Source organism: Tursiops truncatus, chromosome 17, assembly GCF_011762595.2.
Source record: "Tursiops truncatus isolate mTurTru1 chromosome 17, mTurTru1.mat.Y, whole genome shotgun sequence".
NCBI classification, from domain to species: domain Eukaryota; kingdom Metazoa; phylum Chordata; class Mammalia; order Artiodactyla; family Delphinidae; genus Tursiops; species Tursiops truncatus.
This window is the reverse complement of record NC_047050.1, coordinates 59,352,547-59,366,090: the sequence shown is the minus strand read 5'-3', so window position 1 is coordinate 59,366,090 and position 13,544 is coordinate 59,352,547. Positions and strand designations below refer to the sequence as shown.

Here is a 13,544-nt window from a genome sequence, read left to right as displayed (position 1 = left end):
CTGATGTAGGATATGTCTGGAAGCTCTAACCAGTTCCAAAGAGTTAATTATCCAAAGCTTAATCACTTTCACACAGACCTGGGGGTAGCCCTTTCCTACTCACTCTTTTTTTGTTTTTTCTTTTGGCTGTGCTGGGTCTTCGTTGCTACGCATGCGCTTTCTCTAGTTGAGGTGAGCAGGGGCTACTCTTTGTTGCGGTGCGCGGGCTTCTCATTGCGGTGGCTTCTCTTGTTGCGGAGCACGGGCTCTAGGCGGGGTCATCAGTAGTTGCAGCACACGGGCTCAATATTTGTGGCACAGGCTGTAGGGCATGTGGACTTCAGTAGTTGTGGCTCACGGGCTCTAGAGCGCAGGCTCAGTAGTTGTGGCTCACGGGCTTAGTTGCTCCGCGGCATGTGGGATCTTCCCGGACCAGGGATCAAACCCGTGTCCCCTGAGCTGGCAGGCGGATTTTTAACCACTGTGCCACCAGGGAAGTCCCCCACTCACTCTTGCTCTGACTTTCTCCTTTAAAAAAGTGCTGAGACGCAGTCTTAATTAACTTAGCAATAATTGAACAACTACTAGATGTACTCTGGCTTGGTACTTGAATGAATTTACAAGGGAGAGAAGATAACAAGAAAATGTGTGTCCTCTAAGAGCTTGAATCAGTATGGAACATCTAGAGAGACACATGTGACAAATACACAAATATCCTATTGTAATTGTCAGGGTGTACATAAAGTGAAATATGTAGGATTGTGAAGAGATATGTATGTAAACTAGAAATTATTGAGATCATTTAGAACAGACATGGGGAGTCTTCAAGGAAAAGTTACAAAACTGTGACCAAAATGGCTTGCCTGAGTATGGGGTGGTTTGGAAGAATGAGCAAATTTGTACCGTTTGTAGGTTTCGATGAAGAAAACTTGGGAGTTGAGTAGGAGTTAAGTAAAAGATGAAGATAGTTGAGCAAATTAGTGTAGACCAAAGCCAGGCATTTTAATTAGCAGTAAAGTTTTTCAACTTATGTCTTGCACTGTTGAGTTATTATATGCACATATCTTATTATCCCAAGCTGAAAGTACTTTACCTAAGAGCAAAGACCCCGAAGTTTAATTTCTTTGTTTTCCCCCAAGCACTTTACTTCAGTGCAATGTACCTATAGGTACTTAGGAAATATTTGTCTTAATAAACATGAAGGTGTTTTGGAAAAGTGCTGCATGAGTCTAAGCAAAAGGTATCTTCCTGTCTCAACAAGGGAACTCAGATGCTTTTGATGTCTAGAGAGCAAGGTTTCCATTTTCTGTTTCTAAATAGAGGTACTGTCTAGGTGAGGCTTGGCTCTTCTTAGCTATGCCACTATTACATATGTTAAGCTTATGACTCAGTTATGTTCTCTAGTGGTATTACTAGGTAAATCTGTTGACAGGTAAATTTGTATGCAAACATTTTTATAGAATACAGGTCTCCATTCATTGATTAAAATCACATATTTTTAAAGTGCCGACTGTGTGCTTAGCATGGAGCATAGTGATGGGTGTGTAGAAATGAACCAGACAAACACGGCCCCAGAGTGGAGAGTCTTACAGTCCTGGAGCTAGTGAAGCACATAGGCAGACAGTTGAAGCTTTGTGGCAACCCTGCATCGAGAGTCTATAGGTGACATTTTTCTGACAGCACTATTTTTAAATTAAGGTATGTGCGTTGTTGTTTTAGACATAATGCTATTGCAACTTAATATAGTATAGTGTAAATATACCTTTTCTATGCACTGGGAAACCAAAAACTTCATGTGACTCAGTTTACTGCGATGTTCTCTTTATTGTGGTGGTCTGGAATCGAACGTGCAGTATCTACAAGGTGTGTCTGTACCTGTGACCAGGGCTTTGCTCAGTGCAAGCACGAGGCCTGAGGAGGGGACCAGGACTTCAGGTCCCAATTTGTCCTGGGCTGATTGTCAAAGCAAAAGCACTTGGGGCAAAAGAACAGCATCATGTTTTCGTCAGCGCAGGAATGATGCAATTACAATGAGAAGAATATATTTGTAAGATCCACTCCTTAGAGATATTTTTTGTGCACTGGTTTTTTTTTTTAATCAGAATGATTTCATGAGAAATCCTGACTGATTGTACAATTGTTTCACTCTAGGAAACCTTTGGATGTTTATAAGAAACCATCGGGAAAATGTTTTTTCCAGGGAGACCATGGATTTGATAACAAGGTCAACAGTATGCAGGTATGCTCCTGGAACTGTGAATCGAAGTGTGTTTTAGTGACTCCAAGAAGGGATGGGAATGGTGGTGTGAGTGAAGCTTGCAAAGCATTTATAAATCGAGGAAGGGTTGCTACTAGATATTAGCAATGCCTAATTGTTTTGTTTGTTTTCTTTTCTTTTGGAAGACTGTTTTCGTAGGTTATGGCCCAACATTTAAGTACAAGACTAAAGTGCCTCCGTTTGAAAACATTGAACTTTACAATGTTATGTGTGGTAAGTCATTTATTTCATCAAAACCAAGAAAACAATCTTGAGTTAACGTATGAACTTCTTTCAATGTCGGAGAAAGAAATGAGGTGTCTGTTTTCTGGGATCACCTCATCTTTTCACACACAAAAAAATGTTGTAATTTGCCCATTGGTTCAAGAGACAGAATATCATCCCCTTCTAAGGCTTCTTTGTCTTCCTTCAACAGTTGACTAACGGGGAGTTTTCATAGTGTTGCTGTTGGCAGTCTCTGGCTGATCTAACATAGCATTACAGTTTGACACCAATGGTCAGAGGCTGGGTAAAGCAAGAGTTCGACACAGAGCTTTCTCCCACCTCCATCTCTCCCATTGCCGCCCAGTTAAAATCTCGCCAGCTTGTATCCTGGCCAGCTATTTATGTACGCCTAATTATTTTTCTTCCTTGAGTTTCTAGTTGCTGAATGAGGACAACTTTTCCTATTTAGTAAGGGAGTGCCAGTCTGGTGGTTAGAGGGGGAGTCTGAAAGTCGGGTCTCCTGGGTTCTTTTCCCATCTTGGCTGCTGGCTCTCCCCTGCCCCACCTCTCAGCTTAGGCAAGTCACTGTATGCTCGCTTGGCAAACATTTCACTTGCTGTGAAATCAGCCTGTTCATTTCACAGCGGCACTTTAGGGCACAAGGCCAAAACCTCCTCTTGTCCCCGTACTTCTGTGGAGTGCATGAGAGGGCAGACTAGAGGTTATTTATTGATTATAAGTCCCACTTCAAAATTCGGGAAGAAAAGTCTCCTTAGACTTTTATAGAAGCAGAAAGGCAATGATACTGAGGCTGATGGTCCTGGGTTGTAACTATCACAGACATAGGCAGTAGCTAAGTAAGGCCCTATTTCTTCACTCTGTCTTTTGGAAATGTCTCTCTTTATAATCAAGCAATGAACATACTATTTCAGAAAGTTGTTGCCAAGACATGATCAGGCAAGAATGATTTTGGAAGTAAGAAGCGAGCCTACAGTCTAAATTTGGTTTTATGCTATTCTAATTTGTGTTCCAAGTTTTCAGGCCCTTGGAAGGTGAATGGCTTTGACTCTCCCTATACCTCATCAAAAATATTTACAAAGTACCTGGCTCCTTTCTTTCTTCTCGTCAGATCTCCTGGGACTGAAACCAGCTCCTAATAATGGGACTCATGGAAGTTTGAACCATCTCCTGCGTACTAACACTTTCAGACCAACCATGCCAGAGGAAGTTACCAGACCCAGCTACCCAGGGATTATGTACCTTCAGTCTGATTTCGACCTGGGCTGTACCTGTGATGATAAGGTAGAGCCAAAGGTAGAAATAACTTTTCATGTTTATCATGGAGGAGCCTATTGGGTGTAGGGCAGTGCTGTCCAATAGAACTTTCTGTGATGATATGAATGGTATATCTGTACTGTCCAGAATGGCAGTCACTGGTCAGATGTAGCTTTTGAACACTTGGAACTAAGTTTTTAATTTCGTTCAGTGACTTTAAATTTAAAGAGCCGTATGTGGCTCATGGTTCCCACATTGGACAGCCCAGGGATAGATAATGAAGAACAAAAAGTAAAATTCAGGGCTTCCCTGGTGGCGCAGTGGTTGAGAGTCCGCCTGCTGATGCAGGGGACACGGGTTCGTGCCCCGGTCCGGGAAGATCCCACATGCCGCGGAGCGGCTGGGCCCGTGAGCCATGGCCGCTGAGCCTGCGCGTCCGGAGCCTGTGCTCCGCAACGGGAGAGGCCAAAACACTGAGAGGCCCACGTACCGCAAAAAAAAAAAAAAAAAAAAAAAGTAAAATTCATAATGCTATTCTGTGGAATCACAATTCCCAACCAAAATGATTTTTTTCTTTTTTTTTCAACCTGGATCACATGTGTATCAGTCATGGTTCCAATAAGAAACAGATGGCCCATGCAGAAGAGGTTTTTAAAGAAGGCTTAAAGAGATTGTTTCAATCACATTTAATGAGAAGACTGTTTCAAAGGCTGGCAGGGTAGAGGGAAGTCAGTGAGGGATGCTGAAGTACCCTGGGGCTAATAGGGTACCAATCCTGGGTCTCAACAATAAAGGGAGCGAGCAGTTACTGGCACATGGAGAAAGAGCTATATAGGAAGGAACGACGGAATTTGGTAGATGGGTGCAGCTAACGCACTGCAACCTGGTAGAGGGGAAGCTGGGGGAGTAAATCCACCCCTCCCAATCCCCCGCTGGTACCTCTCATTGTTGGAGCCCTGCTAGAGGGCAAGCTTGCTCTCTGATGAGTCCCTAGAGATCAGTCTCCCAGGGCACAGAGCAGGGTAAGGAAGGGTGTGGCCGGGCAGGCGTTGGGGGTGCAGATAGGGACCACCCAGCACCTCGTGTTTGGACAGTTATTGAAACAAGCAAACTACACATGTTCAGTAATGATTTGCTTATTGAATTTTATATTGATCAAAGACCTTTTAGAGTTGCCCATCAGTGCTTCTGACAGCAAGATACAACCAGTATTACCACTAACACTGGTTAGTGGTTGAGAGGGTTCCAACACAAATCAAAGCAATTTTATTTTTGCATGTGTGTGTTTTTTTTTTTTTTTTTTTTTGCGGTACGCAGGCCTCTCACTGCTGTGGCCTCTCCCGTTGCGGAGCACAGGCTCCGGACGCACAGGCTCAGCGACCATGGCTCACGGGCCCAGCCACTCCGTGGCACGTGGGACCTTCCCGGACCGGGGCACGAACCCGTGTCCCCTGCATCGGCAGGCGGACTCTCAACCACTGCGCCACCAGGGAAGCCCTGCCTGTGTGGTTTTATTACAGGCAAATGTGTGATCTTTCTATTAGACCTCATAAAAATGGAAAATAATTTTCCCACTGGTCTATCCCCCTCCCCTACCATTTGCTACTTTCTAGGATTCCTTGGGGCCTAGGAGCCACAGTGTGGGACGCCCACCATGGGAGGAAGTTTGCTCTTCTTCCCTACCTCCTTCCCTTTATTAATCCTTCCTACTTTAGCTCCTGATAAGAACTAACAGGGCTAATTAGTATAAAGTAGGTAATTCTAAGACCTCAGCTGGAGGAGTTGAGTTGCCAAAGTCAACAGGAAGTGGTCTTTGAAGTGAATTCTAGTTATATTTTTAGAGGCATCTATTAGCTGTATCTTGTTTTCTGAATTACCTTTCTTCTGCGAAGCAAGAAATATTTTGGTTATTTTACCTTAAGCCGTTTTAGTGGGGTTCTAGATCATCTTTATTTTGTCAGTGGGTTTCTCCAAAAGACTATTTTCCTTTTCTTAAAAAATAAATACAGACATACTGAAAAGGTATAGAGATTAATAAAATGAATACTTCAATACACACATTGTGAGAAAGAAAACATTACAGATTGAATGGATACTCCATGTGACATCCCACACCCCAATCCCACGTCCTTTCTACCCCAAAGGTAACTAATATCCTGAATATAGTGTGTATAATTGCCATGTAGGCCTCTATACTTTCACTCCATACATATGTGTCTCTTAAATAATGTATTAACTAGTTTTTAGTATCTAGTTCCCTAAAATAACCTATGGGATAGCTTTGGATAGCTTATATTTTTATGTAAATGCTGTTATACTCTATGTATCCTGCATTTAGTTGTTCATCCTTGTATTTTTGAGATTTATGCATATTAATATGTGAAGTTTTAGCTCATTCATTTTTACCATTAATAATTAATATTTAATTATATAATTATACCATCACGATTCTATTCAGTTTCCTATTTGAGAACATTTGGTAATTTCCAATTGTTAGTTCTTCCAAACAATGCTGCAGTAGACATTACCGCAAATGTCTTTTTGTAGACGTATGCTAGAGTGTCTCTAGAATATATAGTGGGAGATGGAGTTGCTGAGCCGTGACTTTTCAGAACTGCTGAGTCATTATGTTTCAGCTTTAGAAAAAGCAATTTCATAACTTGGTTTGGGAATCACTTTAGTGTACCTAGAGATTAATCCGAAATATTGAGGCAATATTCGAATTAATTTACATATATGCGCCCTAATCGTCGTTGTCGACATGAGAGGTTGGTACCATGATTATCCACACTTTTAAGGAAAGGAAACAAAATCATGGAGAAATTAAATAACATATTCGTGACCATAGATCACTAGGAAATGGAGCCTAAAATTTCATTTTGAGATAAAGTAGTAAATACTCTGCAGAGTTTATGGTATTGATGAAGTTTAGGGTCCTGTTTTGAATTTATCTGGGTACTAAATAGAGAGAAGGGTGCTGGAAAGAAAAAACGTTTCTGATTTGCTTTCTCTTCTCTTTTCTTTTCTTTTTTTTTTGGTTTTCACACATGAAGAACAAATTGGATGAACTCAACAAACGCCTTCATATAAAAGGGTCTACAGAAGGTAAGGAGTTGATGGAAAAAACAACCAGATAATTTTGTTTTCTAGCTTCCAAAAATTGGAGAGACTTCTTATTTACTTCATAGTGTAAGCATAATATTTTTTAAAATTCGAATTTGGATTGCAAAGTGATTTTTATACCATCTGGCAAAAGGTATTAGTTTATTCTATGTACACAGGTTGCCAGCTGTGTAATAAGTCAGAAAAGTTCCATTACCTTTTTTTTTCCTCAATAGATTTTAAGCCCTCTGAAAAGCAGAGGGATTAAATATACCATTGTGCATCTGATGGGTCATAAGTTAAGGTGCTTATGGGGACTTCAGTGAAGGGAATGGAAGTCACAATTATAAATGGTAACAGCTGGTACCTCTACTGAAGCTTACCAACCTGCAGAGTCAGTGTGTATGTTATGGGAAGGGATGTACAGAAGGAACCAAATCAGAAATCTCTCTTCAAAGAAGGATTATCTTGAGCCCTAACTCATTCTCCTCTTATTTTACGTACAATAATAACCCTCCTGTATTAGTCAACTTTTGCAAGCTTGTGATGAAAAAAGAGAATCTCAGTGGGCTGTGCATTTCTTGTTCATATTTCAGGATGCTGACTATAGGCCAAGTGTGGCTCTGCCCCATGTGTACTTTTTATTCTGGAATCTAGGCTGAAGGAGCAGCCCCTAGCTGGGACATGCCCTTCTCGTGGCAGAGGGAAAAGAGGAATGGCAGAACCAGGCAATGGGTCTCAACACTTCTGCTTTGATGAGGCATCTGTCACTTCCATTCCCAGTTCATTGGTGAAAGTAGGGCACATGAAACCAGTGGAGTAGGGAAGTATATTCTTTCCACAAGGACACTGTCCTACAAGTCACTTGGCAATGGGTAGAAGTATATAATCCTTTACAAAAGAGCAGTAAATAATTAGGAACAATAATGCAATCTACCACATAAGCTCTTCCTTCTGGTTTTGAAATCCCAGGAAAATTAGAAGAGATTAGAAGAAGACGAAAAGCCTCCTACACAGGTTACTACAGCAGGTGGGATAGCATCTTGTAACAGCAAGGGAATGACCAAAAGTGTATTAAAAAGAAGACAGAGATCAAGCACAGCAGCCCAAGTCATGCAGTAAAGATGCACGTAGTCAAATTCTCGTGAGAGCGTTACATGAGTTATTAGCTTACATATGGTTCTATTTATCGTACGTGCCATTTCCAATCTGATTAAGTAAAGGTTGAGGAAACCAGTGGAATATTTTATTTACTTGACTTATTTCCCCTCTTTATAAAGATCTTCATGTTTTTTCTTCTTCTCTTTCTACATCACCACCCTCCCGGTTCTCTCTTTGATGATAGAACACACAGACTCTTTGGCATGTAATTGGATGAACACGGCTTTTGAGATAGGACTTAGTTGATGGAAGGTACACAAATCCTTCACAAATCTAGAAGTGATTTGAAGTGTTTGACATCAAACCTCTAGTGGACTGCGGTGTCATTAGAATTGGAAAAATTACAATGCTGCCAGGATCGAGGAGTATGGAGTCTCATGACTTGAGTTTTTTAAATATTCACTCACCAAGGCAGAGAAATATTACTGAGATGTTTCTCTTCTAAAAGTCACTAATGAAATAGTTAATTATGATAACTTTGAATGGACTCTAATGTTTTCGCTGATTCAAGCTCTGACTATTCATGGTCCTAAAACATTTCCATCTGGGAAAAAAATCTTTCATTTAGTTTTTTCGTGACAGTGTGCTCATAGGACAAAACCAGTCCCACAAGTCAGCGTAGACAGTGGCCTCAAACTTCTGAGCTTGAAAATAAGAGGCATCTTCTAGGTGAATCACTGACTCTCAGGGCTGGAAAGAGCCATAGTTATTGAGCTCACCGCACCATTGCTCTGCTCAGAGGTGAATACGTGTCTTATCTCTAGATGATTTTATGTCACCGAGGCTTAAAGTTTATATACTTTCATGGAAATGGGCCCTCACGTGTTTTTATTGAGCGCCTACCCTGGGCTGGGAGCTGATTTCTCTGAGACGTCTGGTTCTGTCAGCTGTGTCACCAATAGTTTCCAGCATGTAACTTCACAATGGTGACATAAAATGTTAGGGGAGGATCATGGTAGCACACCTTCTTCGTCTGCTCATGGCCTAATGGGATAGTCTCTAATGATACAAGGGAGACTTTATTTATTTTTATTATAATTAACAGTTTAATATTCAATAGACTTTTGGTAAGGTTGTTTAAGTTTATACAGCATTGTTTTGTTAGTGTGTATAATAATGTCTATTTGCAATTGCCAATAGCTGGAGTGATACAAGATAGACTTTAAAACTATTACATGAAATTCAAATAATTATATATCATTGCCTTATTATGTGCAAAGCATTTGCTCATTTAGATTCTAGGATACATGTAAGCCTCGGTGTTCTCTCTCCTGTCTCTTTCTCTCTGTCTCTGTCTCTTGGTGTCTGTCTCCTTAAGGGTCTTGTCTCAGTCATTTCTTCAGCTGCAAAGTGACATTTTCTTGGTCTGAGTTCTTTCAGGCCTTTATGGTGAGTCCTGGGTCATAAGTCTAGTCCCCCACTGGAAATAGTCAACGTCTGCTCTGCTGGAGTAGAACCTCGTGAATTCGAGGTGCTGTATGTGTTGTGCTCAGAGCGATCACTTCCCCTTTCTGGCTATCTCTAATATATATTGAGGCTTTTCAACCATTTTGTAGACCTGAAGTTCTATACAAATGTAAAGTTGTATTATTTTCCTGCCGAGTTTTTAAAAAAAATACACGTATAGGTAGCTGATTTTTTCAGAATAAACCACAGGCCATGCCCATTCCATTTGTAACATTCATATGTAACTGTTTTAATGTCATATGACATAAAACCACTCATACATCTGTACCAAACACACATGTAAAAGCTATGCATTCCAACAGTGAAACAACCCAGGGTAAATGTGAGGTAACAAAACAGTGGTATATTAAATTAATCTTAGGCTATATTTTATTACGAATACTAAACTTACAGAATCAAGTCCTGTACTAAAATGAAGAGGAAGAACAGATATGAGCTTCAAAAACTGGGATCTAAACTTCTTGCTAAAGCTTTACTATTTCTACATTTGTAGTGAATTCCGGATCTTAATTGCATGGCTGCTTTTCTGGATCACATGTATGTAATGTCTTGGCAAACTTATTGAATTTTCACTTTGTAATCCATGAATCAATGGATAAATGAATGAAATTGAAATATTTAAATTTCTCACAGCAAGCAATTCTGGCACTTGAGCCAGGTATAATTTTTACTGTAAGAATAATCGCACTATTTATTTTCACTTTAGTCTTTTCTCTACTAGCATTGCTAAACCATGTTTTGTATTTTCTTAGTCAGGTTGACATTCACTATCACCTTTGTGAGACAGGGAATTAAACATCCTCTTAACACCTATGTGTTTGGCTCCTTATCACACGCCATGAGAAATTAGTTTGGTTAGAAAAATGACTTCAACACTAGTAATTCTTGTTAACTTTAAAGCAGTCCTGAATAGCTAGAGAGGGAATATTAGGCAAGTTATACATAGAAAGCCAGTTCTTGAAAGTCATAAAGAACAGTATTTTTTTAAAAAATAAAACAATCAGGGCTTCCCTGGTGGCTCAGTGGTTGAGAGTCCACCTGCCGATGCAGGGGACACGGGTTCGTGCCCCGGTCCAGGAAGATCAGACATGCCGCGGAGCGGCTGGGCCCGTGAGCCATGGCCGCTGAGCCTACGCGTCCGGAGCCTGTGCTCCGCAACGGGAGAGGTCACAACAGTGAGAGGCCCGTGTACTGCAAAATAAAATAAAACATTTATTTATCCACATAGATATTTGGCATTGTTGGAGGTAGAGATACAATGGTAAACAAAATAGATAAAATCCGTGTCCTCATTAAGTTATTATTTTATTGTGAGATTTAGCCAGTTGATGAATTACAGCATAGTGGTTTTTTTTTTTTTTTTTTTGGTACGCAGGCCTCTCACTGTTGTGGTCTCTATGCGGAGCACAGGCTCCGGACGCGCAGGCTCAGCGGCCATGGCTCACGGGCCCAGCCGCTCCGCGGCATGTGGGATCTTCCCGGACCGGGGCACGAACCCGTGTCCCCTGCATCGGCAGACGGACTCTCAACCACTGTGCCACAAGGAAAGCCCCGAGAGTGCTGTTTCTTGACAGCATTGCCACCTGAAAGTTATGGTTTCTAAAAATCTTAGTCTTTATTTTTAAAATTAAGTATGCATGTTAGTATGCTTGTTGCAGTGATTCATCAATTCAGTAAATATTTCTTGTCTGATAGTGATAACACTCACAGATCTGCCCAAGTCACCCAGTCTTCTGGTGTTATCTTTGATTGTTCCTTAGGGTTTCCCTTGGATTCTCTTAAAGTCACTTACTTAGTAGCTGTGGTCCTAGAATGCAGAAACTCCTTGGAAAAATCCTCATTACACAAAATAAAATCAAACTTTACAGCCTGACTTTTAAGATCCTCTTTACCTTTTGTTTATAGCCTCCAAATGAGAGCTTGTAGATATACTGTTTTCAAGTTTGGTTTAAGGGTAGCCTTTAAAACAAAACCAACATCTTTTTCTTTAGGGTAGAAGAAAACCCATTTTAGATTTTGTACAGAAATGCATAACCTTCAGTTTTGTTCTGAAGGACCTCTTGAGGGTAAATAAGGTGAATAATCACCTTCCCCTAGGATTATTGTGGTATACTTTTTTTTTTTTTTTTGCGGTACGCGGGCCTCTCACTGTTGTGGCCTCTCCCCTTGCGGAGCACAGGCTCCAGACGCGCAAGCTCAGTGGCCATGGCTCATGGGCCCAGCCGCTCCGCGGCATGTGGGATCTTCCCGGACTGGGGCACGAACCCACGTCCCCTGCATCGGCAGGCGGACTCTCAACCACTGTGCCACCAGGGAAGCCCCAGCGTAGTGTTTTAAGGGTTGAGGTAAGAAAGAACAGGACCCTACCAGAGGCATCAAATCTAATCCCAGAGGAGGTTGACATGGCAGTAAATGCTAGTAGACACTTCTAAGGCAAAGGAGGAGAAAGGACGTAGGAAAAGGAAAGACCTTGGGTAGAGACTTTGTGGTAAAATGTAAGAGCATAATATTGTGGGAGTAGATGTTTAAAATAAAAACAAAAAAGAGGAGAGATTTTCATGTGGCTCTCAAGTCAGCCAGCTAATCTGTGGGAATATGAATCAGGAAGCTGAAGAGGGAAAAGAAACACACACTCAAGTCTGGATGACCAAGTTTTGGAAGACAAAAAGAATGAGCGCTGGGGAAGTCCACACCACTTAAAAAGATTTGCCTCACAGTATTTTGCCGACGTGGTATCTGGAGGAGAACCGTGGCATGTACCAAAAATGCCAGCCACTATTGTAAACAGGGAACTGGAGTGTGGAATGGAGGCTCTGTCTGGAATTTCACGGAGTAGGAACCCAGCCTGGGAAGACACAAGCTATACTAGATCCATATCAAGAAATCACGAGGAACATATTTCAAAAGCAGAAGATTGCAGGCTCATCTCCAGGGTGGCTGGTCTCTAGATGAAGCACTTATGTGTCCAAAGAGTGAGCTTCAAGTACACTCTTCTGGCTCAACAAGGGACTTTTTGCTAAACAGAAATGCAATGGGTGACTTGTCTAAGATGTCATAGGGAGTAGCAGGCTGTGACCAAGAACCTGTGATTGTTTGATACCCTGATAAACTGAAAAAGGGAAATCTAAATTTTGTTTCTGGACCTTAAAGTGTTTCTTACTGCAAAGATGATTTCACCTCTTTCTTAGATGAAGCTATTATGCAATAGGAAGACCCAAGTAGATTCTTTGGGTCAGTTGGGGAACTTGGTTAGATATTAGGAGACTGCCAAAGCCACTACATTTTTTTTTCTTCATGTCATACATGCTCAGTTAACAATTGAGAAAAAGTTAGTCAGATGATGATATATTTGGGCTCCAACTGTGTGCCAAAAACTGCAGTTGTGCATATCTTGGGAGCTATGACACCCACATTTCCAAAGAAAATTGAGTTTCTACATGCAGAGCAGAAGCATGAGTAGAGATGGAGAAGCTTAACTGGAGAAATCTTTCAGGAGAAAGTGACTCTTAAGATGTCTCTTCCCCTCTTGTCCTTTTCTCCCTCTCCTCCCCATGTCTCTTTCATGGGAGCTGAGCTATGTGACCATATTATTTGTCATCCCCTTTTGAAGGTGAGAAGGACAATTATGCCAGGGCAACAGGCATAAATGGGATGTGGGGTCACTCTGGCTTAGCTTCATAAGTTCTGTAAGGTCCGTACTGATGCCACCTCATCCCCATCTGCGGCATGCCTCATGCTCTGTTTTCCTGTTCCACTATGTAGATATCTCTGATATAGTGAGCAGCATATTGCATTTTAGTTATTTATGCCGTGTTTGTCTCTCTAATTGAACTGTGAGCTTCTTGAGGGTAAAAGCTCTATCTTTTTTTTTTTTTTTTTTTGCGTTACGCGGGCCTCTCACTGTTGTGGCGTCTCCCATTGCGGAGCACAGGCTCCGGACGCGCAGGCTCAGTGGCCATGCCTCATGGTCCCAGCAGCTCTGCGGCATGTGGGATCTTCCCAGACCGGGGCATGAACCCATGTCCCCTGCATCGGCAGATGGTCTCTCAACCCATGCGCCACCTGGGAAGCCCAAAAG

General features: G+C 41.6%; 1 protein-coding gene across 9 annotated transcripts in view; it reads left to right on the top strand.

Moving 5' to 3' along the window:
• The window catches only part of ENPP2 (ectonucleotide pyrophosphatase/phosphodiesterase 2), a 108,118-nt gene that overhangs the window by 80,152 nt on the left and 14,422 nt on the right, over positions 1-13,544 (top strand). For 7 of the 9 annotated variants that reach the window (XM_073794693.1, XM_073794689.1, XM_073794691.1 and 4 more), the window contains 4 exons: positions 2,131-2,218; positions 2,383-2,470; positions 3,591-3,775; positions 6,790-6,841. In XM_073794693.1, coding sequence (XP_073650794.1) covers positions 2,131-2,218; positions 2,383-2,470; positions 3,591-3,775; positions 6,790-6,841 — 413 coding nt within the window. The remainder of the gene's footprint in view (positions 1-2,130; positions 2,219-2,382; positions 2,471-3,590; positions 3,776-6,789; positions 6,842-13,544) is intronic. The other 2 variants (XM_073794690.1, XM_073794692.1) reach the window with 1 other exon arrangement.